The sequence below is a fragment of the Poecile atricapillus genome, chromosome 2 (assembly GCF_030490865.1).
Source record: "Poecile atricapillus isolate bPoeAtr1 chromosome 2, bPoeAtr1.hap1, whole genome shotgun sequence".
In the NCBI taxonomy this organism is placed as follows: Eukaryota; Metazoa; Chordata; class Aves; order Passeriformes; family Paridae; genus Poecile; species Poecile atricapillus.
This window is the reverse complement of record NC_081250.1, coordinates 33,715,551-33,739,866: the sequence shown is the minus strand read 5'-3', so window position 1 is coordinate 33,739,866 and position 24,316 is coordinate 33,715,551. Positions and strand designations below refer to the sequence as shown.

At 36.5% G+C, this 24,316-nt stretch overlaps 1 protein-coding gene across 2 annotated transcripts in view; it reads left to right on the top strand.

The window, feature by feature from the left end:
- Window positions 1-24,316, top strand: part of SKAP2 (src kinase associated phosphoprotein 2) — a 119,455-nt gene that overhangs the window by 61,339 nt on the left and 33,800 nt on the right. For both annotated transcript variants that reach the window (XM_058832586.1, XM_058832587.1), the window contains exons 5-9: window positions 8,892-8,969; window positions 9,681-9,764; window positions 18,403-18,527; window positions 19,433-19,496; window positions 19,899-20,003. In XM_058832586.1, coding sequence (XP_058688569.1) covers window positions 8,892-8,969; window positions 9,681-9,764; window positions 18,403-18,527; window positions 19,433-19,496; window positions 19,899-20,003 — 456 coding nt within the window. The remainder of the gene's footprint in view (window positions 1-8,891; window positions 8,970-9,680; window positions 9,765-18,402; window positions 18,528-19,432; window positions 19,497-19,898; window positions 20,004-24,316) is intronic.

Below are 24,316 nucleotides of genomic sequence, written 5' to 3'. Positions count from 1 at the left end.
CTCTTCCAGGTGTTTTAGATGTTAAGCTGAAAATTGTACTTTTCACCTGGAGGTATTAAATGATAGGTTTTAACTTGCTGTTTGATAAGCCTGTAGGACTTTATTCCTGTTAGCCATCTGGGAATACAGGAATCATAATGTGGTTAAAGATGCTATCCATATGCAATTTGACATCATGCTGGTCATATTCCAGCTGTAGACTCTTTATTCCTGGCCTTTTAATTTTCTCTGATTAGCTAACAGCACCTTCTGTGTTTCAAGCTATCATGTAGATACTCTGAGTCTTTACTTAGGGTTTCTAATCAAAATTGGATGCGTGTGCTTGTCTGTGAGACAACGCTGGGAAATTTCAGCTTGCCTGCATAATTTCATGAGAATTCCCAGTGCCTCTAATTGATCCATGATGGTCTGTTTTGACTTGATTCTGTCTGCAAAGCCAGGGCATTGTTTTTATCCCTGTGTTTTCCTGCCTAATTTATTTCTCATAACAAAGTTTGAAGCTGTTGCACTGGCAGAATTTGTATTGCCAATCTCTACCACTGATACATTTTTCTGGTAGCTGTAATGTGGGCCTCTGGATGACTGAAACCTGTCTTGTGCTGAAATGATTGAGTAAACCTTAGTGATTCTTTAAACAAAACTTTTGCATACCTTACAACATTTTTGTGTGCCTTGCATTACAGTGATGTGAGTGGAAGACCTTGTACAAGAGACCTTTTCTTTGCTGCTGTATCTTCCTTTCTTCTTGCCTCAGAATCTTTGAAAAGCAGCAAAACTGGGAAGGCTGCTTTGGTGAAGTGTTCAGTGGCCCCTTTTGCCTGCTCACAGCAGAAAACATCACTTTTTAAAATTCACCCACCCCCCCACCCCATGCCACCCCCACCCCTCCATGTGCTATGAATGTAATTTTTTCAATTTTAATAAACACCTATGTGAAAGTTAAATCTGGATCAAGAGGTAAAAGCCATGCACTCCTCTGTACATTAAGATGCTATGCAAAATGTAACAGTGGGTGTTTTAGAAGCAATTCGAAAACCATCAAAAGAATGCACAAATCCAGGACAATATTAGTTTACAAATTCAGAGTTAAGTTTAGATGAGGAGTATGTGTTCCAAGATAATTCCATTTAGCTGTGGTTCCGAATGAATGGAGTCCAAGTGGCTGACTCCTGTAATTTGTTAAAAGAAAAAAGGAATTTTTTTTGTCAAATGAAATGCTACAACTACTAAACGAACTTTGCTCAGAGAACAGATGAGGATTGAAAAGACATGAATGTAAGGTTTTTAAAATGTAACTAAACACACAGCTTAGGGGCTAAATAGAAATGACTAAAATAGAGATCTCATGCTAACTGCTTCAAAGAACTAGATTTAGTTTCTGTAAAGAATCCATTGCAGTGTTTTTTAGGCTGGCTGGCCCACTGCCTTCCCTGCTAACAGGAAGGAAGAGAAGGGCTTGTACCACTGTCCTTCTATGGGGTGAGTCCATAAGAAATATTCAGTGTTTAAGCCTCTGAGGGTGTGGTATTAATGTCTGTAGCCCGAACTTCATATCCCAAATTAGAAAGAATTAAAACTAGAAACATATGTCAGTGCTTTAAGTATTCTTTATTAAAATACGCTGCTGGCTCTCCTTAGAGGAATATATGAAGGCAAGTTATTCTGTGAAAATGATTGTAAACGGTTAGAGACCACAATGGGTAATGCTAGGGATGGCTCCAGAGCAAAACTTCATAGACTAGGCAGCCTTTGGAAAAAGCTCTTTGAAGACCAAAGTGCTGACTTTTTGTGAACCAGTCTTTCAAAAGCTAAATATATTCATTACGTTTTTTCCAGGAATGAAATGCATATTCTTTAACATTTATCTTTTGGTTCTTGCACAGTAAACTAATTCAGAGCTACCAGGCTTATACACTTGCAAAATGAAGAAGTAATCTTTGTGAAAGTGTTCAAGACAGTTAATGAAACTTATGAGATTCTATGTGATCTTCCTACTGATAACTTTTCTTTAGTTAGAAGCCTCTAAGAAATGGGATCTTTTTTTCAAATGCATTATACATTAATCTTGTCTTTAATAACAAAAAAAAAAGTAGGGAGGAGATATGCATATGAAAATAAACCACCTCCTCTTTAGCCTAGATTCACAGTGCTTGTGCAACAGATGTGACTCCAGTGTATTGCTATGTACAGATTCAAAGATAATTAAATCCTTCTGTAGTAGCTGTTAAAAATGGGTAAATGCTGTATTTCCAGATCAAAATGAAATGGAGAGATATGAAAAATTTTGGAAGAAGTGTGTGAGAAGTGGGGTAGGAGAGAGGAAAAGAAGATAACATTACTTTTTTGTGTTGCTAGAAACATTACTCTTTCTTTGCTCAACTTTAACACAAATATTTTCAGAATATCTCTGCCAATTTCGAATTGTAGCCTGAGTGATAGCATAAAAGCCCTTTGCTTGAGGACAAATCCACTTATTTTCTGCATTTCCTGCAGGAGCAGGCTGTCTCTTTGTGCCAAAAGATGAGCTGATGGGGAAGAAGACCAGCCTGGCTGAAGAGGGAACTTTTGCTGTAACTCTGGGGAAAAAAAAGTTTATGACTTTTGAAAGAAGAGGCAGGCAACTCAAGAAGAGTACAAATACATTGTTAAGTCACATAGAGAGAAAATTAGAAAGACAAAAACTTAGTTTGTCCACTACTGTAAAAGATAATGAAAAGTGTTCTTGTAAATATGTTAACAACAAAAAGAGGGCCAAGGAGAATCTCCATCCTTTATTAGGTTCAGAGGGGGAACATCTTACCAAGAATAAGGAAAAGACTGAGGTACTTTATTCCTTCTTTGCCTCAGTCTTCAACAGAAAGACCAAATACCCTGTGGGCAACCAGGCCTCTGAGCTGGTAGACGGAGACAGGGAGCAAAGGAGACCCCTGAAATCCAGGACAAAGTAGTTAGTGACTTGCTGTGCCACTTAGACATTCACAAGTCTATGGCACCAGATGAATTCATCCAAGGGTATTGAGGGTGCTGGCAGAAGAGCTTGCCAAGTCACTCCATCATGTTTCATCAGTCCTGGATCACTGGGGAGGTCCCAGGTGACTGAAGGTTGGCCAGTGTGACACACGTTCACAAGAAGGGCTGGAAGGAGGATCCAGAGAACTACAGGCCTGTCAGCCTGACCTCAGTGCTGAGGAAAGTTATGGAACATCTTGATGTTATGGATCATCTTGAGTGCCATCATGAAGCACATACAGGACAACCAGGGGATCAGGCCCAGCCAGCCAGGGGCTGGGAAAGGCAGGTCCTGCTTGACCAACCTGATCTCATTTTATGACCAGGTACCCACCTAAGGAATGAGAGAAAGGCTGTAGATGTTTTCTTCTTAGGCTTCAGTTAAGCCTTTGATACTGTCCCCTGCACATTCAGGAGCAACTGGCAGCCTATGGCTTGTACCAGTGAACTCTTCACTGGGTGAAATCCTGGCAGGCTTGCTGGGCTCAGAGAGTGGTTGTGAATGGAATTACATCCAGTTGTGTTGGTACTGGGGCCAGTTCTGTCTAATATCTTTATCAATGATTTTGGATTAAGTATACCGTCAGTAAGTTCTCAGATGATGCTAAGGGTCTTCAGCGCAAAAAAAAAAAAAGGAATCTGGAAAAATATTTTTTAATAATTATATTATTAATTATTATTATTATTTTTTAGTTAGAAGAGGATAAAGAAAAAACAATCACTGTTTTCTCCATATAATCAAACTAATGTATTTTTTCCTCTCAGTTTTCTTTTACAAGCAATAAGGAACAGTGAATTATTCTTATTTGAGCAAGACGACTTTACCATTATAATGGTTAAACCTCTGGTCCTCTACTAGGAAAGCAAGCTGTAATCAACCACTTAGCTGTTACTGAATTACACTTATCTCCACTTCGCCTGTTTAACTTCCCATAAGCATGCTAAGCACCTCTTTAGAATACATTGACCTCTGATTATTTCTTTCTTTATGTATCCCTTAGCCCACATTGCAGAAGTAAAAAAAAAATCCTATTGGTAAACAGTGCAGAATAATACAGTCTGGTTTTGTTTTATTTATTTTGTATACAGGATGAAATTTTTACATTTTTAGGTCCTCCAAAAATCAAAATTCCAGGCACAAGGATTGAATTTCATGCTGTGAAGTGACACTGATGAAACTTGTTTTTATATAATGGACCAAATTCACTGTTGCAGTAAGGTGAAAAATTAAATCATTCAGGCTTTTGCCTGGTTGATTACCAAGTTGCAAAAATTGTAGTCGTGTCATAAACTGTGGTTTTGGAATCTTTCTGAATCACAAGATATTTTGTGTTTGTGGGAGTTGTGCAGTGGAACCTATACATTAATACACCTATGTTAATAACATTAATATTTTTCTGAAGTCAAAGCGTGACTGGCTTTATGCTTGAGTGAGAGCGTTTCACTTTCTTTTCACTGGAGGAATTTTCAGCCTGGCAGCAATAGTATTATAATAACTGCCAGCTGCTCACTTGGCACAAGAGTGCCTAGAACCAAGAGGAAGAGCCCAGTGCATTATACATATAATTTACTTTTCTCTAAGAAGAAGGTTTAGGCCTCATAAATATTTTGATCTGGTCTTTGATGGCTTTTGTACACATCAGTCTGAAAATATGCATGTGGAGCATAACTTGCAGATTTTATTTTGGAATATATTGGAGTAATTCCCGCCAATAGGGAAGAGGAATTATTGTGGGAGATTCTTTTGTGAGTGGGTGGTCAAGAATGAAGGAAAACCTATAACATTAAGCAGATGGACCTCCCTTATTTTATACCATGTATTGGATATGCAAGATTATCATCTCCCTAAATACTGGATTGTTTTGAACTGGTCTTCACATCAAAATAATAAGGTTCAAGACATTATTTTTGAGGTAGAAACTCTGGAATGGAAACGAGACCTTTTTATATCCTCAACTCGTTGCTTGCCCACCACTGTCAGGACAATGACACAGCAGAAATTAGGTCTGGAAGAGTAAACAAAAGCAATCATTGCGTCTTTATGTATAAACCCATACAGCTGCAGACCACAGAGCATTTCTTACTCACAATGCCACTTTTCTCATGGGTGTTTAAAATTGGATTAAAATTTAAAATTGGATTAAAAACTACAGTGTACCAAAGGAGAAACTGGGGCAGTCTACAATTCCTTTAAACATCTTTATTTCTAAATAATTTCATCATATCTGGAAACAGACTTTACAGTGCTAGGAAGGCATGGTGATCTCTGATAGTCTCATTTTGAGAGAGAAGTTTTGCTCTGGTTTTGTAGTGCCCATCTTGTAGTGGGCTTGACCATAAGTTTCTCATGAACAGGCATTGAGAACTCCCAAGAAAGGTAGCACTAAGAGGTGCTATCTGGATCCCCAGGAAATCAGGCCATTTCACCTGCATCCATGAGAGAAGGAGAAATCCTTCCTTGTCTTGAAGACATCCTGGGGCCTGCATGGGAGTATAACATGGGAAATTCTGAGCTCTAAATAAGTATGTGATTTGAAGCATGTGGCTTAATTTGCTTTATGCTTCTTTACTTAAAATACATGGTAATGCCTTCTTTCTTGGCAGGATTCCTCTGTCTTAGGTTCTTTATAGGAGCTGTCTTACTCAAAGTCTCATGCTGCAGTCAACTAATGAACCTCTGATCTCAGCTGCTGGTGTAATGGAAGCAAATGCTGCTTCACTATAACGAAGCACTGCTTTAGTGATATTTTTTTATGAGATTTGTGTCAAGCCTGATGTATTTCAAATGAGTGGAGAAGCAATATTCTGATTGAAAGCGACTGCAAAAACCAACTTACTACTTTAATTCCACACTTTCTGCTGGGAGTTCCCACATCTAGTGGTTGCAGTTCGCTCTGAATCCTGTCTGAGATGTGGACAAAACAGTAAAGAAATGAAAAAAAAGAAGAAAGGTAGATAATAAAATTTAGAAATTTCCTATGCAGAATCTCAGCAGTAACTCTAAGGAAGATATGACTGACTCCTCTTTCCTCCCCCTGTTTTTTGTTGTAGTACTGGGACAATGGTATATCCATGTTTGTGCCTTCTTCCTGCTACATATGCGCAACACCTGTGGTTCATGAAAATCTGGGAGGAGGTGGTTCTTTCTCTTTCCTTTATGCTTTTCATACTACTTATTCTCCCTCCCCTTCCTTCTGAAGGTACAGGGCAACGAAAGAGGAATTTAACCAGATTTATGCTTTCTCTTTCTTGTACAGCTGTTTGTATTGTGGGATATTACAAGTGAGTCTGTTTCTACTGCCCTTTGACTAAAGTTCCATCATATTTTTTCGTTCCTGGGCTTCTCTGACAGGATAGTAACGTGCATTTAATCTGTTTCTGCTTCAGCTGCTTACTGATTGTGAGTGGCAGTGGGGCTGACCAGGTGCAGTTTGTTTTCTGGAGTTACTGTCTCAGTTGCTTTGAGAAATAGAAAAAGAAACTGACTTCTCTACAGGTTAAGGGTGGGAGGAGGACTTCTTTCTGCTGTGGCACCAGACAGTGAAACACCCTTTTTCCATGCATGTTCTTTTCCTCATAAGCTTTCAGTGCCCTGTGCAAAATAAATGTAGTTACAGAAAATACCATCACCAAATTTATCTTGACTTGCCTCAGCAGAAGTAGCAAAATTGAGAGTTGAATTTTGATTCCACTTTGACGATACTATGAAGTAGTCAGTTCAGATGACAGAATACCAACACTAAGGAGTCTCCAAAGACTGTGCTTCTCTGGGACTCTGTTGTCCCATTTGGTTTGACTGTTCACTAAATGATCACTGGCCAAGCTTCCTCATCAAAACCCAAATCGATACAAACAATATTGGGTAAAGTTAGATCAAAATGGCGGTTGAAATTCTTAAATTGTGAAATTTAAGAGTGAGCTGCTTTTGTTTGTTTGTTTACTTAGGTTTTATGTCTTTCTCATCTGTGAGGGTTGCACTTTTCTAAGATAAGCCCTAGTGGATGAGGTAGAGTTCTAAGTGTTGCACACTGATGCCTCCCAATGACCAATATAAAGCAGCACACGATGCATATTTGTAAAACTCTTCACCTCCCCCACACGTAATACCATCATTACATCACCTTTTAAAGTAACTGTTAAACATATCACATACCAGCCATCAAGTGTCTTTGTGTTTCATTCCCATTTAATGTTGGGCTGTGATTGCGTATTACCAAGCAAAAGGAGGACAGCTGCATCACTTTAAAATGCATGTTGATTGTGCTCTTGTATTTTTAACACAATACTCAGAATTCTGTAGAAGCTAAAATAGAAATTGGAGTACTCCTAATCTTTAAAAAGTAATATTAATAAAAATATGAAGTGGAAATATCAATTAAGTAAAATTTTACCTACTGTCTTTTGGTGTCAAAATATTTTGCAGTCTAAAGGGCCAGTTGTATTACCTGAAGAATGTCTTCTCATTTTGAGTATTTTCATGCTTTAAAAAACAAAATTCTCTGCATGTTCCTATCTCTTTCTTGTCCTTTTCCTATCATATATATATTTAAATAAGACTACCATAAAGCAACTCACTTGTGAACACTGAATTAAAAAAAAAAAATGTTTTAAGGAACAACCTAAAAACCCAGGAAATTGACATCACCTTTCAGAGACAGTGCTTGGTTCAAGGTCAGACCATTGATCTTTCACCCAAACTACATAATTTAAAATGGTGTTTTTAGCACAGAATTTGTCTGCTAATATCAGTCTTTTTCTGTATGTTTATATTGATAGAATGTAATGAGATTACATATATTCTGATGAATAATGGCTGCCTCGTAAACTTGCCACCTACCTACAGTGACTCTTATGAATATTTGATGATAATAAGTAGTAGGAACTTCATTGTGTTGCTTACATGCACTTAAAAAACCCAGCAGCACAGGAGTGTCTTTTGTTCTGCTTTTTTGCTTGGGGTAAGCAGTATAATACTTATATTCATATTAAATACTATACACATCTAACATATTCTTGTTTTTAATACTAGGAGTTCTGTTTAAATCATCATTCTGTTGTTTTAGGAGGAATAGGCTGTAAGATGGAAGACACAATTTTTAACATTTGAAGTTGTATTTTAAGATGAGGCGGGGTCGACTGGTCAGTCCTACACCTCTATAAATTAGCAGTTGAGAAAATGGGAATAATACAATGAGCTATACTCACAATTTTGCAGATGCAGACATGTTGTACAATGTGTATAAAATCAGTGTCTGTAGGTCAACAGTTTTGTAGACCTCTGTACAATGTCTTTGGTTTATCCATTATCACCTTACAGATCCTTTAGGCAGTAGTTTTGTGTTATATTGCAAATTAGGCAAAATCTGTCAGCAACAGGCAGCACCTTCTATTGTCTCTTCACCTGGCTTCTTTTTTTGTAGATGTGTAATAGAGGGTCTTCACCTTGTATGCTGTTTCAAGGTATTTTGGTGTGAAGCTGGTATTGAAAACCACATTTCTGATTTGTGTTCAATTGAGATTCTTGATTGTGATTCTCTTATTTGCACATTTGAAAATTTAGCACTTTCATTATCCAGCTTGCTTTACAGACTGTGTTTGAAACAGTTGCTATATTTTGTTTAATGACATACTTTTCCTTCTGATACTTGCAAGGCCTGTTATGCAGCTATTTTTTCCTTACTCAGGTGGTGAATACAACAGCAACAGCTCTGACATTGATTGGTAGATGTTTCATTTACTTCAAGTAATCTAGCAAAATAGTTACTAGAATTTTTTTTTCAGTAGCTCTTGCATATTTAGAGTGTAAAATCCAAAATTTTATTAATGCTCCTATAACAGTTTTCTTGAGTAACAGTGCTTTACAGAATTTGTTTTTCTTTCAGGGAATCAGTTTCCTCCTGTTGCAGCTCAGGATCTTCAGTTTGTTCTGAAGGCTGGATACCTGGAAAAACGTAGAAAAGGTAAGTGAAAGCTAGTGCATATTTTATATCTGGGAAGTCTATATATCTGTATTTGATGCTATACACATGAACAACTTTATACAGGAGTGATAAATAAAATGAGAGGAAGCTGAAACATTGGAGAGTTATTATGCAAAACAGAAAAAAAATAGCACATAATTGCTCCTATAGTATTGAAAGAAAATCCTATTTCTTTACTGGCTAACAAAATCATGCTGTGAAAGTCCAGTCAGCCATAATTTAGAGACTTTCAGATATTTTTGAAGAAAACATTAGGAACGTATGTACAAATACCATATGTTGACTTCATGTTTCAGTGAGCATCAAGATTTATTTTCCTGTAAGAGGGCAAATATTGATCTCAGCTTTGGTTCAGTCAATATTTACCTTGATTCAATAAATCTTATATTGTCACTTTAATACCCACTTAATGCTGCGATAACTCTAGGAAATATTTAGGAAGTTGTTCATTGTTTCCTTATATTTAATGTTACACATGACTTCCCTCTTTACGTGATTTCAAATTCCTGTTTGTTTTCTTACCACCAATTTTATTTCTAATTTCTTTTTCAGTGCCATGCATTTCCTTAGTTTCCTTTCCTTAATCTTTTCCTAGCTCCTCCTCCCTCTTACCTCACCCTTGAAAAGAAGTAACACATTTTTGTTTAATAATGGCATAAACTGATATAACACATGTTGTATTAATTTCAGACCACAGTTTTCTTGGCTTTGAATGGCAGAAGCGATGGTGTGCTATCAGCAAGACGGTCTTCTATTACTATGGAAGCGACAAAGGTACTTAAAACAATTATGAAAGCAATGCTGTTTTAATGCACAAAAGAATATGAAAAAATTATTGAAGTTGGAAAATGTGAATCAAAGGTAATTTTAAGAAATGGAATGAAACTTTTAAAAGAAAATTTTATTTAAAAAAATTCTTGGACAGTGCTGTGAATTTTTAAAATGTGCAAGTATTTATTTCTCAGAACCTGTAAATGATATACATGTTTTCTAAAGCAAGAAAACTGAGGAAAAAAAATTAAGTATCTTGTAAAGCTACTTTGCTAATAACAGCTGGCTGTTCAGTTTTATAGTATGCTGGTGCTCAACTGTTTTACTAGATAGAAAATGTTCTTTTTCTCCAAAAAGGATATTAATTTGAAAACATCCTCTAGTAATTAGACCTTCCGAGTTCCTTAGGGATGTTTCTATCCAGGAAAATATTAATCTAAAAGCTGCATAGTGGAGTTCTTTCTTTCTTTTTAGATAGTTTATGTTCTGGAAAATCTAGGAATTAAGTAATGTATTTAACTAAAGCCAGCTATGGAAACTAAAGCAAACTTCTGAAGATGACTTTAACTTTAAATGGCCAGTTGAAAGAATCTGGCATAAATGTTGTAACATTACTTTGTATTTTTAAATTCTAAAGTAAAATAAAGCATATTAAATGGTGTGCCATGTGCATTTGATTTTTAAGGGTAAATTAAACTATATATATCTGAATAAATTTTAAAAGTACGATAACATCTTTCCCCCTCCAACCTCCTCCCCCTCCAAAAAAAATTCCAGCGCAAACTTTCTATTGAAGATTTTTTTTCATTGAAGATTATTGTTGGTGTTTTATTTTTGAGATTACCACAGGTAGTTATTATGTCGGGGTATTTTTATTCAAAGACTAATATAATTTGCTCCAGTTTGTTTCATCCCTTGGTATGCTGACTCATTTAAGTTCGTCCTCTCTTTAAAAACACAAGAAATAAAAAGTCTAATTGTAAGTCCAGTTTTCATTTTGCTGGTTTCCCATCATGTCCTCTTTTCAGGGTTTTGCTAGTATGTTTGCTAGTATGTTGCCTTTTCTTCTACACTCTTTCCGTGGGATTTACAGGTTGATCAGGCTTCACAAAGATGAAAGATCTTTATTCAAAAATTTTCAGATTATATATATATATATGTATATAGCTATATATTGCCTAGTACTTTAAAAATCCCAGGTTTTTTTTCAGAATATATTGCTAGTTCATAATGATTGTTCTTGATTATAAAATCTTTGTATTTTTGTCAGCTATTTTTTTAGGAAAAAAAAAAGGTTTGATTTTTGTTTTAACATTCTTTTCCTTGTGGCTGTGCTAATGATTATTTATGCTTTCTAGCATATGGTCTTTGTATTAAGGCAGGCATGTTGCCCACCTGGTCGTTGTCTTTTTTTTTTTTTTTTTTTTCTTTTGCAACAACCTGATTATCAAGTCTGTGTTGCAATTTTTAATATCTGAATTGAAAGTTAGGATACATAGAAATACATTCCTTAGCACTCAGATAGTGGTGTCATGTTAGGAATTGACTGTGATATTTTGTAGGATCTCTTTTCTTTATGAATCTATAGACAGTTTTTTTGGCTAATGCATTTAGAACTTTTGTAGGCTGCAGATTGTTTGGGAAAGGTCTTTCCAACCATAACCTAATGATGTGGGAGGGCCACATGGTCCATTGGAATTGTATTGAGTCATAGAGTCATTTAGGTTGGAAAAGACCTCTAAGATTATCGAGTCCAGCCGTTAATGCAGCGCTGACAAGCCCACCACTAAACCCTGTCCTAAGTGCCATATTCACATGTGTAGCGAATACCTCCAGGGATGATGACTCCACCACTTCTCTGTGCAGCCTGTTCCAATACTTTGCAATGCTTTCAGTGAAAAAAAAATTCTTAATATCCAATCTAAGCCTTCCCTGGCACAACCCGAGGCTATTTCTTCTTGTTCTATCACTTGCAACTTTGAAAAAGAGACTGACCCCCACCTCATTACGACCTCCTTTCACAAAGAGTGTGTGACACAGTTGGACTCCAAACAGAAATTCATAGAGGAAGCAAACAAATCAGATGCATGAACTTCTGCCCTACTTCCACTGGATTGGTGCTTGTAGTGCAGAAAAACTAGTTAAGCATGGTGTAGTGACCTAATCTTGTAATATGGGATGACTAAATCACTCCTGAAGTTGCCTTTGAATAAAAAAAGTTTTCTTCTAGACTGGTCCAAGGTCCTTTCTTCAGGCCTGTGATGCCATCACATGTGAAAGTGCCTGTTCCAGTGCAGAAGCAGCTCACTGTCATTGTGCAGCAACTGGACACTGGCCGTGGCAGGCTAGTGTGCTGTTAAACGTGAGCTGTCAGCCTAATGCTGGTGAATGTACATGTGGCAGTTTATCACTCTGTTCTGCTGCAGATTGTCAGCATGGAGGAGGTGTGCGATGAGGCAATCCTGAGCAGGTCTGGCGTTTACTCCCTGCAGCTGTTTTCACTCCCACTGTTGAGGCCAGCAGTGGTACCTGCCATAGTATGCCGTTGTGCTGTTCTTCTTTTACTGTGACTCTTGATGCTGTACCAGATAACTTGGACCATGCAGAAATTCAGAGTGTGCTCTACGAACTGTAGAACAGCACTGAAGTGTGTGTTTGGTGGTTTTGTGCAAATTGTGAACTGGGTTTCAAAGTGACAAGGATTCCACATGTACTCAGTCCTGCTGCCCGCATCACTTTAAATGGGTGATGGGCTGCTAATGCCTCTGTGTTGGGGGATGTAATGCTGAGAGGCAGCAGGGATTTCTGCATCCATCTTGGCTTGTTTTGAATTATGTCTGTTTTTAAAACCAGACCATAGGTGAGTAATCTGTGAAAGCTATTTTGTGTCTGCTGTGATGTGTCTTTTGTTGATCAAAGTTTGATTTTCACACTTAGGTATCAGTGGAAATGTAACTGAGTGGTAAAAATGAGGCTATAGAATGACTTTTTATTGTTTGTATGGATTTATTGTTTCTAAAACAGTTTTAGTTCTTCTAACTTTCTCCTTTTTGCATTGGAAAAGCAAGAATTGTGGAAGTGTATAAAGCTCACAGACATGTAAGGAAGAGTTTCAGAATCATTTACTCCAAGATAAATGATGAAAAATGTGAGGCCTAGTCCAGAAGTATATAGTGTAAGATAAAGCCAGTGAAATACAGTAAATGACTGTGTGTTTGTATGTGTGTTCACCTAAACAACTACAAGCATCTTTTCAACAGTTGTGGTGCCTGCAGGCCAGTATATGTCTTGTTTTCCTGTCTTCTCTTCTGTTTTCTCCTACATTTGATGTAGCATTGGGTAGTGAAACAATGTAATTTATCCCTGCAGTATGGACAAATCTAAGTGAATCACCTACATTTTTTCTTTTGATCACTGATAAATGGAGTCGATGGAGAAACAAGGCTTAAAGGTTTGAGCTAATCGCATGTCAGAAATGGGTATTGCGGGAAGCACGTGGGTATTTATGCCTGTGCTGTGGTATCCGTTGCCAGCACGTAGCCCACAGCGTTGCAGAGGAGTGTGCTCAAATGTCAGAGCTGGGTGGGATTTTGAGAAGCTTGCCTGGTGCTCCTTTTTGCAGTCTTTCCTTCCATAAATCTTTTATAGTCCTCTCTTTCTTTCCTTCCATGCACTCTGAATTGAGTACCCTGGTTTCCTATCATTTTTCTATATGATCTCTGGCTGTTCCTGTGTCCTCAGACACTGAGATGGTATGGATAACCTTCCAGACCTCAAAGTGCATGTGAATAAGGAAAGTTAATTTGTTGCTTTATAAATGATTGAATTAATGGCTTCATTACTTCTTTCTCACTAGGCCACAATGTTATATGCCCTTCTGTCTCAGCAAACTGGAGAGATCAGCTAAATGTTTAGCAAGACAGTAATTGATAACATTATGGTAATTTTTCCTCTGCTAATGGACACTAAAAATTTATTTTCATTTTTATAACTTGAAAATGGTATCTGCCTGCCTGCCAGTAATATGATGTTAAAGAGGGGTATAATTCAGAGGCTTTTAGAAAAGCCCCAAGTTTATTTTTTTTAAAAAAATTCTTTAGCTTTAACTGGACATGATAGTTTTTGATTTCTTGGAATAATAAGATAGTAATGACCAGGCCAGTGGTGAACTACTTCTATTTGGGCAGAAAAGCAAATCATACATGCTCAACAGGACTTTGTTGTAGCAGGGTGATGGCAATCAAAGGCATCTATCTAATGTGTACTGGATCTTCTGCTGTGAGACTGTTAAATTTAGACCTCGAGAGTCACACTTGCTGCTAATAATGCATTATTTAAAAAATAAATACTGGGTATAAGCAAACCGAATATAAACAATTCAGTGCCCTAAATCACTGCCTCCATTTCTTAGTTATTTCACAATTTCAGTTTCTCAGAGGACTAGATTAAAGGAAAGAAGAAAGAGAAGAAAAGAAAATGATTACATTTCAGATCTGCTGTGTAGAGAAGGGAAGGACTTCTGTGCATGCATTTGGAAAAGACAGTTCCAAAAGCTGGAAAAGGAATTACAATTTTGGAGATACTTACACTGAACTATTTTTAGATAGCAGACATCCTGCACATGGAAAAGTATGTGAAACTACATTTAGCATGAAGCCATGTAAACTGTAAAATCTTACAGACTTCTAATTTCAAGATGAAGAGAGTTAAATTATAGATTCTAATAGTATCTATAAATACTTTATCACTCTCTGAAATCTTTCTGTTTGCCTTTGTTCCTTATGTCTTTCTCTGTAACTTCTTTCCTTTCTACTATCCGAGTCCTCTCTGTTCTTCAGAATGCACTAATTCTTTTTGCATGTGCTAATAATATAAGCACATCGCCTTAGGCCTCAAATTTACAACCCAGTAATTTCAAGATCTCATTTAAGGTTTACCCTTCTTTGTTTCAAATGTTCCCATGGACTTAGTTACGCAAGGTTACTTCAAAACGCTTTTTCTCTGTTTCCCTTGAGACTCTCTTTACCCAATATAATATTGGCCCTGTTTCTGTTAACAACTTTAACTCTTTTTAGGATGAATTAAGTTTATATGTAAGAGAAATATTTAAAGGCTTTCACATTTTATTCAGATCTGAACTTTCTCTGTGTTAAATACAGCCCCCCATATTTATTTCTCTTAAATTTCTGTGTACTAGCTTTGGTTTGGTTTTTATTTTTTTTCATATACTTAGTGCTTGACTCTCCTCTCTGCTGTACTACTTTTTTATGATTTTAAATTCCTGTTGCAAAATGATCTACACAGACCCAGATATATTTTTCTGTTCTGTGCCTGACATGGGAAGAAGAGGAGGGAGGAGGAAAAGCAGATGAGAGCAAAGGACAGCTTATGCTGAAATGAGATTTGGCTTCATTGTGGGACAACTTAAGCTTGATGATGTTCACAATCCTTTTTATTTTTACAAGACTGATATTACACTTTTTGCATTTCTGTTTTATGTTTTTCTGGGACAACTTGAGGATTTCCTGTTGTTGAACAGAAAAACTCTATCTTGAGAAAATAAAAGACAGCAAAAAATGTTATTGTCCTTCAGAGAAGTGTGTTCCATCAGCATATATCTCCCTAGTTCTTCCTAAATATGCTGTTGTATTCCTTCAACAAAACTCTGGCTATGATTTGGGAGTCCAAAATGAAAGTTAAATACCTGTAATGTAAATGTGCTTCTTGAAGGTACTGTTGACTCCTGCTATAAAAACTAACAGTATCTAATTTTAAGTCTCCAAGTAAAATCTTACCTCTTCAAAGCTTTTAAATATCAGAAGCTGTTTAATTCTCCCTAAAGCACAGTCTCTAGAAAATAACTCACAATGTGAAAGTTCACAGGAGTCGCTGTGGCCCTAAATTCACAGGGCAACTTGAAACCAGACGCCCAGGTCTGTCCAAACCCATTTAGCTGCACGCCTGTGCCAAGCAGTGAAGTCGAGGTGGTTGTTGAGTCTGGTGATCCCAGGATGGCTCTGCCTTCAAGCCTGCTCCTGACTACTCTGCCTGGCCAAGCACCTGCTGTGGGTCACGGTTTGCTCCATGGTGCTCAGGATTGGTCTCCAGTCCTAGGTGAAAAAGTGTATCCTGCAAGAGCAAATAGCATTTGTAAACCTCCATTGTTTGTCACCATCAGGACAGGCAGCTGAGCTATAGCTGACCTGTGTTCTGCCATTCTGTAATTGTGGAGCCATTTCTCAGGAGAGACTGTGTCTTATCTCTGGCTTGCTGCCACAGGGAGTGTGAATTCATACTGAGCCTTTCAGCTTGAACAGGTTCTGAGTCAGGGCTGTGAGGTACCTCATTGTCTTAGAATTTCCTCACTTGCACCACACTAGACTTTATTCTAGTTAATTCAAGTTACTGAATATTAGTTATTCAGAGTTTACTGCTAGGACGATTGGAAGTGAAAGTAGCAATGATAAGTCTAGTCTATTGCTATAATGGTCACAGAAAGACTATAATAGCAAAGGATGTATATATATACATATATATATTACAGGTAATTTTCATTAGCACCAAACTAGTGAGTTCAGAGAGATAAGACAAAAACAGTATAAACAGAAAAACAATCAAATGGGATATTTGGATGATGCCATGCACCATCCCCTTCCAAAGTGCAGCGTCTTTGCAGTTTAACTGCAATGCTCTTTGAAAGAACGAGTACCAGTGCAAAGATCATTCTAGATTAGCTCTGTAAAAGTGTATTACCATAAAAGGGATCATCCATGTCACAGAGAAGCAGTCTCAGAAATAATCCAAGAGAGTAAATTTGAATACTTGCCTCATTTTTATCTTGACAAAATGTTTTTACCTTTTGAACTTGTTGTTTGTTTATTCTGCCTGCATGCTCCTATCTTCTAGGGTTTTGATAAACCTCCAGCATGGGAGAGTGAGAAATTAATGTGTTTCACTTCATCTTCTCCCTGAGGTCACAAGTGAGGGAACAATAACCGTCCTAGGCAGAAAAGAATTTCATTAAAAGGAACCTAGTTAACCTATTGCAAGTTATTATTTCTAATACCTACCTTGGTGTGATTCCATGAATTTTGCATGTGTGTGCTGTTTGAAATAGGGGTAGAGGATTGAGCAAATATAAAATATTAGTACTATATTATTAATACTTATTTAAGACAGAATAAAACTTAACATAGGGGAAGGGACCAGAAGTGAAAATAGAATAGTGCCCTAGAGTTTCTTATATAATTGTGTTATTGGGTATTTGCTTGCCCTGGGTGAGAGTTCATAAAAAGGAGAAAGGACAGAGAATATGTGTCTATGTGCATATAAGATTACTAAAAAGTGTATTTGACTGGTGACTGCCCTTATGTCCATTAATGTTCACATTGCTGTGCTAGCCAATTTTTACCCTCAGGAATGGAAACAGATTTTCTTTCCTATTAAATTTCCAGAAATATGACAAAAATTTGTTGAAGACGATAGTTTTTCTATTTTATCTACTGTAGAAGTTTCCTCCTTCTGTTGACAAATGTAAGCAATGGGTGCTCAATTTGCACCTAAATTCTATTCTGCAATACTTCAAGCAGTTTTGCTGCTGTGCCTGGTGCTTATTGTTAATTAATACTTTTCTGTATAAAAAAACCCCACACTAAATGGCATGATTTTGATATGCAACTGCACTTCGTTCTTTGTTTGCCTGTGCAAAATGTGAACTGTGATGCCAGTCTTCACTTGAATGCTGCACTGTGATCTGCAGAAATTGCAAAACTTAATTACTTTTACATTTTTGGTTTGTTTTTAATATTCATCAAAATATGCTGGAGCACATAAAATCCGATGTAGAATTTGGTTTGAAGGGCTCAAAAGGAGTGCACAGGTGCTGCTTGCACAACATGCAGTGTAGTTAAAGCTGTATCTGTTGTAAGTGATACTTTTATAAACCAGAACCTTTGAAAAGTAGAATTGTCTTTAAAACAACCACATGGCTGTACCTAATAAACTGTGGTAGGGCTCAGTACTTTTATTAGCTAATTAAACATTTGCTGTTTTTTGAGAGAAATGCTTTTGGAATGAACACAGACGCACACACCTGAATTTATAACAAAATTCATTCTGTATTTTTGCCATGTTGAAAGGAGGCACATCTGGGAGTGGGTGGGAGAATGTGAAAAGCAGCTTTTCCAATTGCTTAAAAAGAAGCTTGAAGTTTATTTTTTGAGTGAAGTGGTTAGTTTAGGAGGGAGCTCAGCAAGTTCTTAGCTAGACAGGTTTTCCCATTGGTTTACTGAACCTGAAAGAGACACTGATTTATAGGAAACGTGTCTTGCAAGTTCCAGTTCTTGGCTTTCCCTAGATACAAGTGTCATAACATGCACTTCTTACTAAATAAGACCACCATCTGCAAACATCCCCCTGTGGAATTCCTTAGGCATCCTACAGAACAATGTACTTTTGGGTACATCTTCCCTTAAAATAAAGCTTTATCTCCAGAAGCATCACTTAATCATTTTGCTAAAAACCTCCCTGTTCTTTGTAAAATTCATGAAATAGAAAAAAATCTGAATAAACGATAACCTGCTGAGCCACTTACATTCACTGTTGTAAATGAACCACTAACTTTGTTTTTTATCTCCAACAGACAAACAACAGAAAGGTGAATTTGCCTTAGAGGGCTACACCATCAGAATGAATAATAGCCTTCGGAAGGATGGAAAGAAAGATTGTTGTTTTGAAATCTCTGCTCCAGATAAGCGCATTTATCAGGTTGGACTTTTTTATGTTGACTTGAAATTTAATTGACAAAGCTGTTACAATTCCAGTTACTGAATTAACATTTCAGTAAAACAACTGTCACTGATATCTTAATGAAAAAAAGAAACCCCTGCTTGCTTATATTGTATATTCATATATTAGGAAAAAAAATCTGATTAAACATATGTATGTACATGTTCAAATATTATCTTTTTGGTCAAGAGCAAGGAAATCTATCATCTTTATCTATTGGTCATTTCAATATCAGCTTTTTAATATCTCTTGTATAGTGTGTCTGTGTGATTTCTTGAACGAATTAAATAGTAAAAAAAAGTTAAAATATGTATCAGTGTTAAATACATATTGTATTGGTCATGGCTTTTCAAGGAAAACCTACAAAAAGACACATATCAGCTGTGCAATTCAGAGATCTATCAGCCAGACATCAATATGGAATGTAAGTTTAATAAGTTTTAAATATCTGAGATTGCAGTTGAAAGCCAGTTAATTAAGCTGTCAGGTAGTGTGTTGGAGTCTGACAAGAACATTTTTAAGAAAACTGTACCCAGCAGTCTAAAGAAATTCATGGGTGTCTTCTAATTGTCAAGGGCAAATTTTGTTCATCAGTTCTGGCTTTGACATTGATGAAGAGAAGCAGCTTTTTTCTGCACAGCTGCCAGCTGCTGATCAGAGTTTCAAATCCATCATCCTCTCCTTCAATTACGTAAATTTGTCAAAATTAGCTGTACATTATAAGAAGCATCCTTGCAAGAAAAGTACCAGAAGACATGAAAAGAATTGCTAATGGTTTCTTGAGGAAGTGACGGGAATGCTACATTCCCTCTTTTTTATTGCTAATGAAATTGTAGTTGTGTTTTTGTCATTACTGCTAGTAGTTATTAATAAACATTTAATAGTTTACAGCTGCCACTCCCAAAGAAGCAGAGGAATGGGTACAGCAAGTCAAATTTGTAATTCAAGGTAAGCCAGCCAGTAAAGGAGTTGCCTTTATTGCCAATACAATTGCTTAGTGACAGTAGTTCTGTCATTTACGTATCTGTCATGTTAGGTACATGTAGAATTCCCACATGTCCAAGTTTTGAGTACCAAGTCCTAGTTTTCAATTGTGTTACAGCTTTTATATGACTTTTCTCTTTTTTCAAGATTTTTGCTTTTCTCCCAGAATACTATTTAGCTTGAAAGCTCTCCCATATAGTCTCCTTCATATGAAATCTTTCTTATCCCTTGAATGGCATAAAAAAAACATAAGCAGAATGGTATTGGAAAGAGCAGGTCATGGAAGAATTGTTCTTATTTTGCATAAATTTCTGCTAAGGCATTCTTTTCCACTAAACGTTAACTTTTTAAACTGATGTTACATAGATACAGGATCTAATACTATTCCTGAGGAGGAGGAAGAGGAATATGACGATGTTGGACAAGTGAGCAGTGAACTGACAGATGATAGCATTTATGAAGAAGTTAAAGGTATTGTTGAATTCTTTCTTACTGTGTGACTTGTGATCATCTTGTCTTCTCTACTTCCAGTTTGATAACTGAGCAGCTTAAAGTGAGTAAAGTAACACGACAAATTAGATACTTTTAGATTTCAGATTTTGCTGGCATTGCAAAAAGAATGCCTTCAGTTCTGAGTGAGAACAGTTTTCTTTAGCAGGGGCATCAAAATAGCACAGAATGTGTAGAAGTAAACTCAGGGGACTTTCAGCTCATTAACATTTTCTGGTATGCAATTTTTTTTAATTAAAAAATTGAAAAGCCTTACAGCTTTTTCCAGCAACATGCCCATTATTTTTTCTTTATTTATTTTGGCATTTGTATTAAGCAAAAGTTCTCTATCATTCCAAATGTTACCAGCTTCTGCCTACTACATGGTATTATAATCCTGCAAGAAAGCAATGTGTTTGAAAAGATTCTAGAAATGAACTGCAAGGAAAGCAACATGAGTATTGTCACTGTTCTGTTTCATGTTTTCCAGCATGGCTATGATTATACAGAAACTTTTTGCTGTGGATTTTCCAATGTGGTCAAATGATTATGGCTCTAAATGTCCAACAGTATCTGCCAGATGTCAAAACAAAAGTAAAAGAGCTTGGCAAAAGGTCTTGATTATAGATATTCAAGTACTAGGAGAAAGGTGGCTGTTCTTTATTAAATTTTAAGAGGCTATGAAAAGAATTTTTTCAGTTGTCTTAGTTAACAAATGATACTTTGAAGTGATATGACAATTAATAATCACTTTGTATGAAATAGAGCTCTATACCCCTTGCTGTTTGGAGCAGTTCAATTATCAGCAATAATTTGAGAGGAAAAATCAGTTGTGTCATGTGATGCTGACTAACTTTCTGTATCTATTAGGTAGAATGCTCTGACCATTGGAGAAAAGAACATTTTACACTTCATCTTGATTTTCAATTTAAGGCCATTTCAGTGAATAAAGGGAGAAAAACAAGTGTCTCATGAAAATTAGTATCATAAAATTATGATATAAAATTGCATATGTTTGAGCTGTTTCTTTTCATTGTTCCATATCTTTGAATTGGACCCAGACTACTTCAACACAGAGTGCATGTTCTGCTGAAATGGCATGCAATGTGTTGTGCATGCTGAAACACTCTCTGTAGTGAATATAAAAACTACATTACTGGGCTTAATCTTATAGCTACAAGGTACGGCCAAACCTTATTACAGTGCTTTGTGGATGCTGAACAGATTCTTCCAGAAAGCAGTCTTGTATGCTTGCTTATGCTTTTGTTAAAGAAACTCTACATATATCCTGGGTTAAATAACTCTTTTTTTGAGCTTCACTTAGCTTACCTGTTCATATGAATGTCAGATAATAAGTATATCTGGAGCAGTGATACATAAAATACTGGGAGAAGGGCATTGGTTAATATGGACTTTGAGTTCTTTGCATTGAGCTGTCTTCAGTGAATTGCTGCCTTGGTGTGTTCTATAGGAATTTAGAGTATTTTCACTTCCATCCCATTTTTATGACAGTTTTCTGGGAGTTGCTATCGCCTATTGTGATTATCTTCTAATAAACCTGAAATGTAACATCACAAAGAAGGGGTATTTCAAGAAATTTTGTTTCAGTTTTTAGTTAAATTAATTTATTTCCCCATGATCTTGGAGTGTGCTTCATTTTCATGTTATCAAGGAGAGATTATCTTCCTTTATCTTAAGTTTTTTCCATCTCACCTACATAAATTGTGAACTTCTCAGGAATGACCATTTTACCTTTTACAGTGGAGCTTTTAGTTTTGACTCCGACGTGTTGACATAATTAAGTAAAAATAAAGCATAAGTTTGAAATGGATTTTAGGTGATTATTTTGTCCTTTTCTCTTCCATAAATGTGCTTTAATAATCATATGCTTAAATGGAATTACAGACTTGTGGCTCTGAGGCCTTAGAGCAGTCCTTTTCTTCTTAATCCATATCATATTGAAGTGTGTTAAATGAAATGCTGCTTGACAAACCTCACAGGAGTAGGCCTTATTTGTTTCTTGTATAGCTGTTCACCTAAACTTGACGGTAAAAGGGTACACTACAGTTTGGTCTCGTCTCCTTTAATTAGGCCTGATTGGTTGCATTTAATTACAGTTGGCTGTCCTTTCTATTTTCCCAGGTAAATGAATTATGCTTTCTTCCTTTCATGGTCAAAGGGTGGAGCATCATTATCCCTGCTGTTACCTGGTGTAATAATACAGAACAAATAAAAATTTGGAATGCCTGTTAAGAGAACAGAAAAAAATTATTTGTAAAGCTGCAAAGCTATGCTAGCCTCTGGAGTGCAGAAGGCAAGCATGATAGATCCTTGTGAAGAGGGAGAAGAAATTAATCTCCACTTTGTTTTTATCCTCAAAGCATATTCATGTTAGAGGATTCTAATACTCTGTTTTCACAGATCCACTAGCTTTAAAAATACTAAATTTCAGGTGCACAGCTCATTGTACTGTGTTATCATTTATTTGGTTATAATTTGCTTTTTCTCAAGTAAGTAAAATTTTGCATTTCTGTGGTTTTCCAGTGTTCTTTATGCCAGCATTTCAGAAGGAAATTAAGCCGGTTCAGTTGATAATACTTGTTTTGGTATTTGAAGAGTTTTTGGATTTAAAAAAGGATATGAAAATTTTTGCATGGTTTTGAAATTAGGGAAATTTTGAGAACTGTGGCAGTAATCAAGACTGACACTGTATTCTCTAGCTATCTCATTGCTTAGCTATTTTTTTTCTCCTTGTGACAGGAGACAATGGAGATGAATTTTCCAGGCAAAAGCTGGATGGGTTCAAACCAGTATCCAGAATGCCAACAGTCTATTAGCCTAAAGCATAGATTTCAGTGGTATACACTATGTACTGTCTGCTGGCAGGTTGATAGTTGGGAGTGGTACAAAGAGATGTGGGAAATTTAATCTTTTGATCTGTTAGGTCACTTTCTTCTTTAATAGCCCATACAAATTCATATTTACCATGGAAGGATAATTTTCATGGTTCTCAGTATTAGTCAGTGTTTTACTGTGGTTATTCAGGTAAAGTCAAAACCATCAGAACTTTCAAAGAATTCCCAACTTGTAAAACTTCCCTTGAGAGATTCTTCAGGAAAATAAATCTTTATACTGTCTTCAGCAAACTAGGCTTTAGTCTTTTTGGTTTTTAATAAAGTCATGGAGGAAAACTTGGCTAAGCAAAATGAAAAAATTTGTTAGTAAAAGACCATTTTTCTTAATTAGCTATTTATTTTCTACCTTAGTACACTACATATAATTTTGCAGTCCACAGCTGAATGTTACAAGCTGTAACATAAAACTGTAGCATTAAATAAGTCTGTGTTCTGGATAGAGCTGTGTTGATGCATAGAGTTTCTAGCTCAGTGGTGTTTTAAACAATGGAGTTGCCCTTGTCATAAAACAGAATGTGCCAGCTTTAAAGTTGTTCCCATCTGTTATAGCCCTTGAAGACAGAATTTTTTTATTAACTTGAGGTTTCAGTGACATAGTTTTAAGGCCCTTCAGTATTGTCTTCTGTGGTTTCACATCTTTGTGAAGCACAGACTCCAAACTGCAATGCCAACTACTGCCTGCCCCCTTAATCCCTTCTTCAAACTCAGCTCAGTTTGTGTGCTGTCTACCACACTCTGACCCAACAGGAGAAAAGAGGTGTTAATCTAGGCTAAAATCTTAATTTCCAATTTTGTGTTGGCTTTTCTATTTTGTTCCCTCTCTCCTCACAAACTTGTATTATAGCAGTACTTTCCATGGTATACAGTTTAATTTCCATTAAAATTATTATAAAGATAAGTTTTGATTCTTATTTTGGTGGTTCTTATTTGCTGCATAGAGGTAAAACCTGCCCTTACAGAAGAGATAATGTTGGGAATCCTGAAGCAATATAGTACGACACAAGGCTGGCATTGGAGCTTGGTGTCATCTCTTTTTAGCCTGTCCATTACACAGAGAACTTTCAGGTGAGAAAGAAGTAAGGATGCTGGAATCCAGTTCTGTCCAATACAACTTGCATAATTTCTTCGTTTTCTATAAATTACATTTGAGGATTGATTCAGTCTCTGATTGGGCACAGGATGACAGGAATGGAAACCTGGCGTTTGTCTTTAATTCCTTTTATCAATCTTCTGCCAAACTGTTTGGTCAAGCCCAGATTTCTGGGCAATAATTCTGTTTTGCAGTGTAGTTGGAGGCTTAGGTAGGGAAACTCTGTAACTACGGCAAAGTTCAGGAAAAGGTAAGAAGTGTCTTAACTTTCATGCAATGAGAAGTGTGCT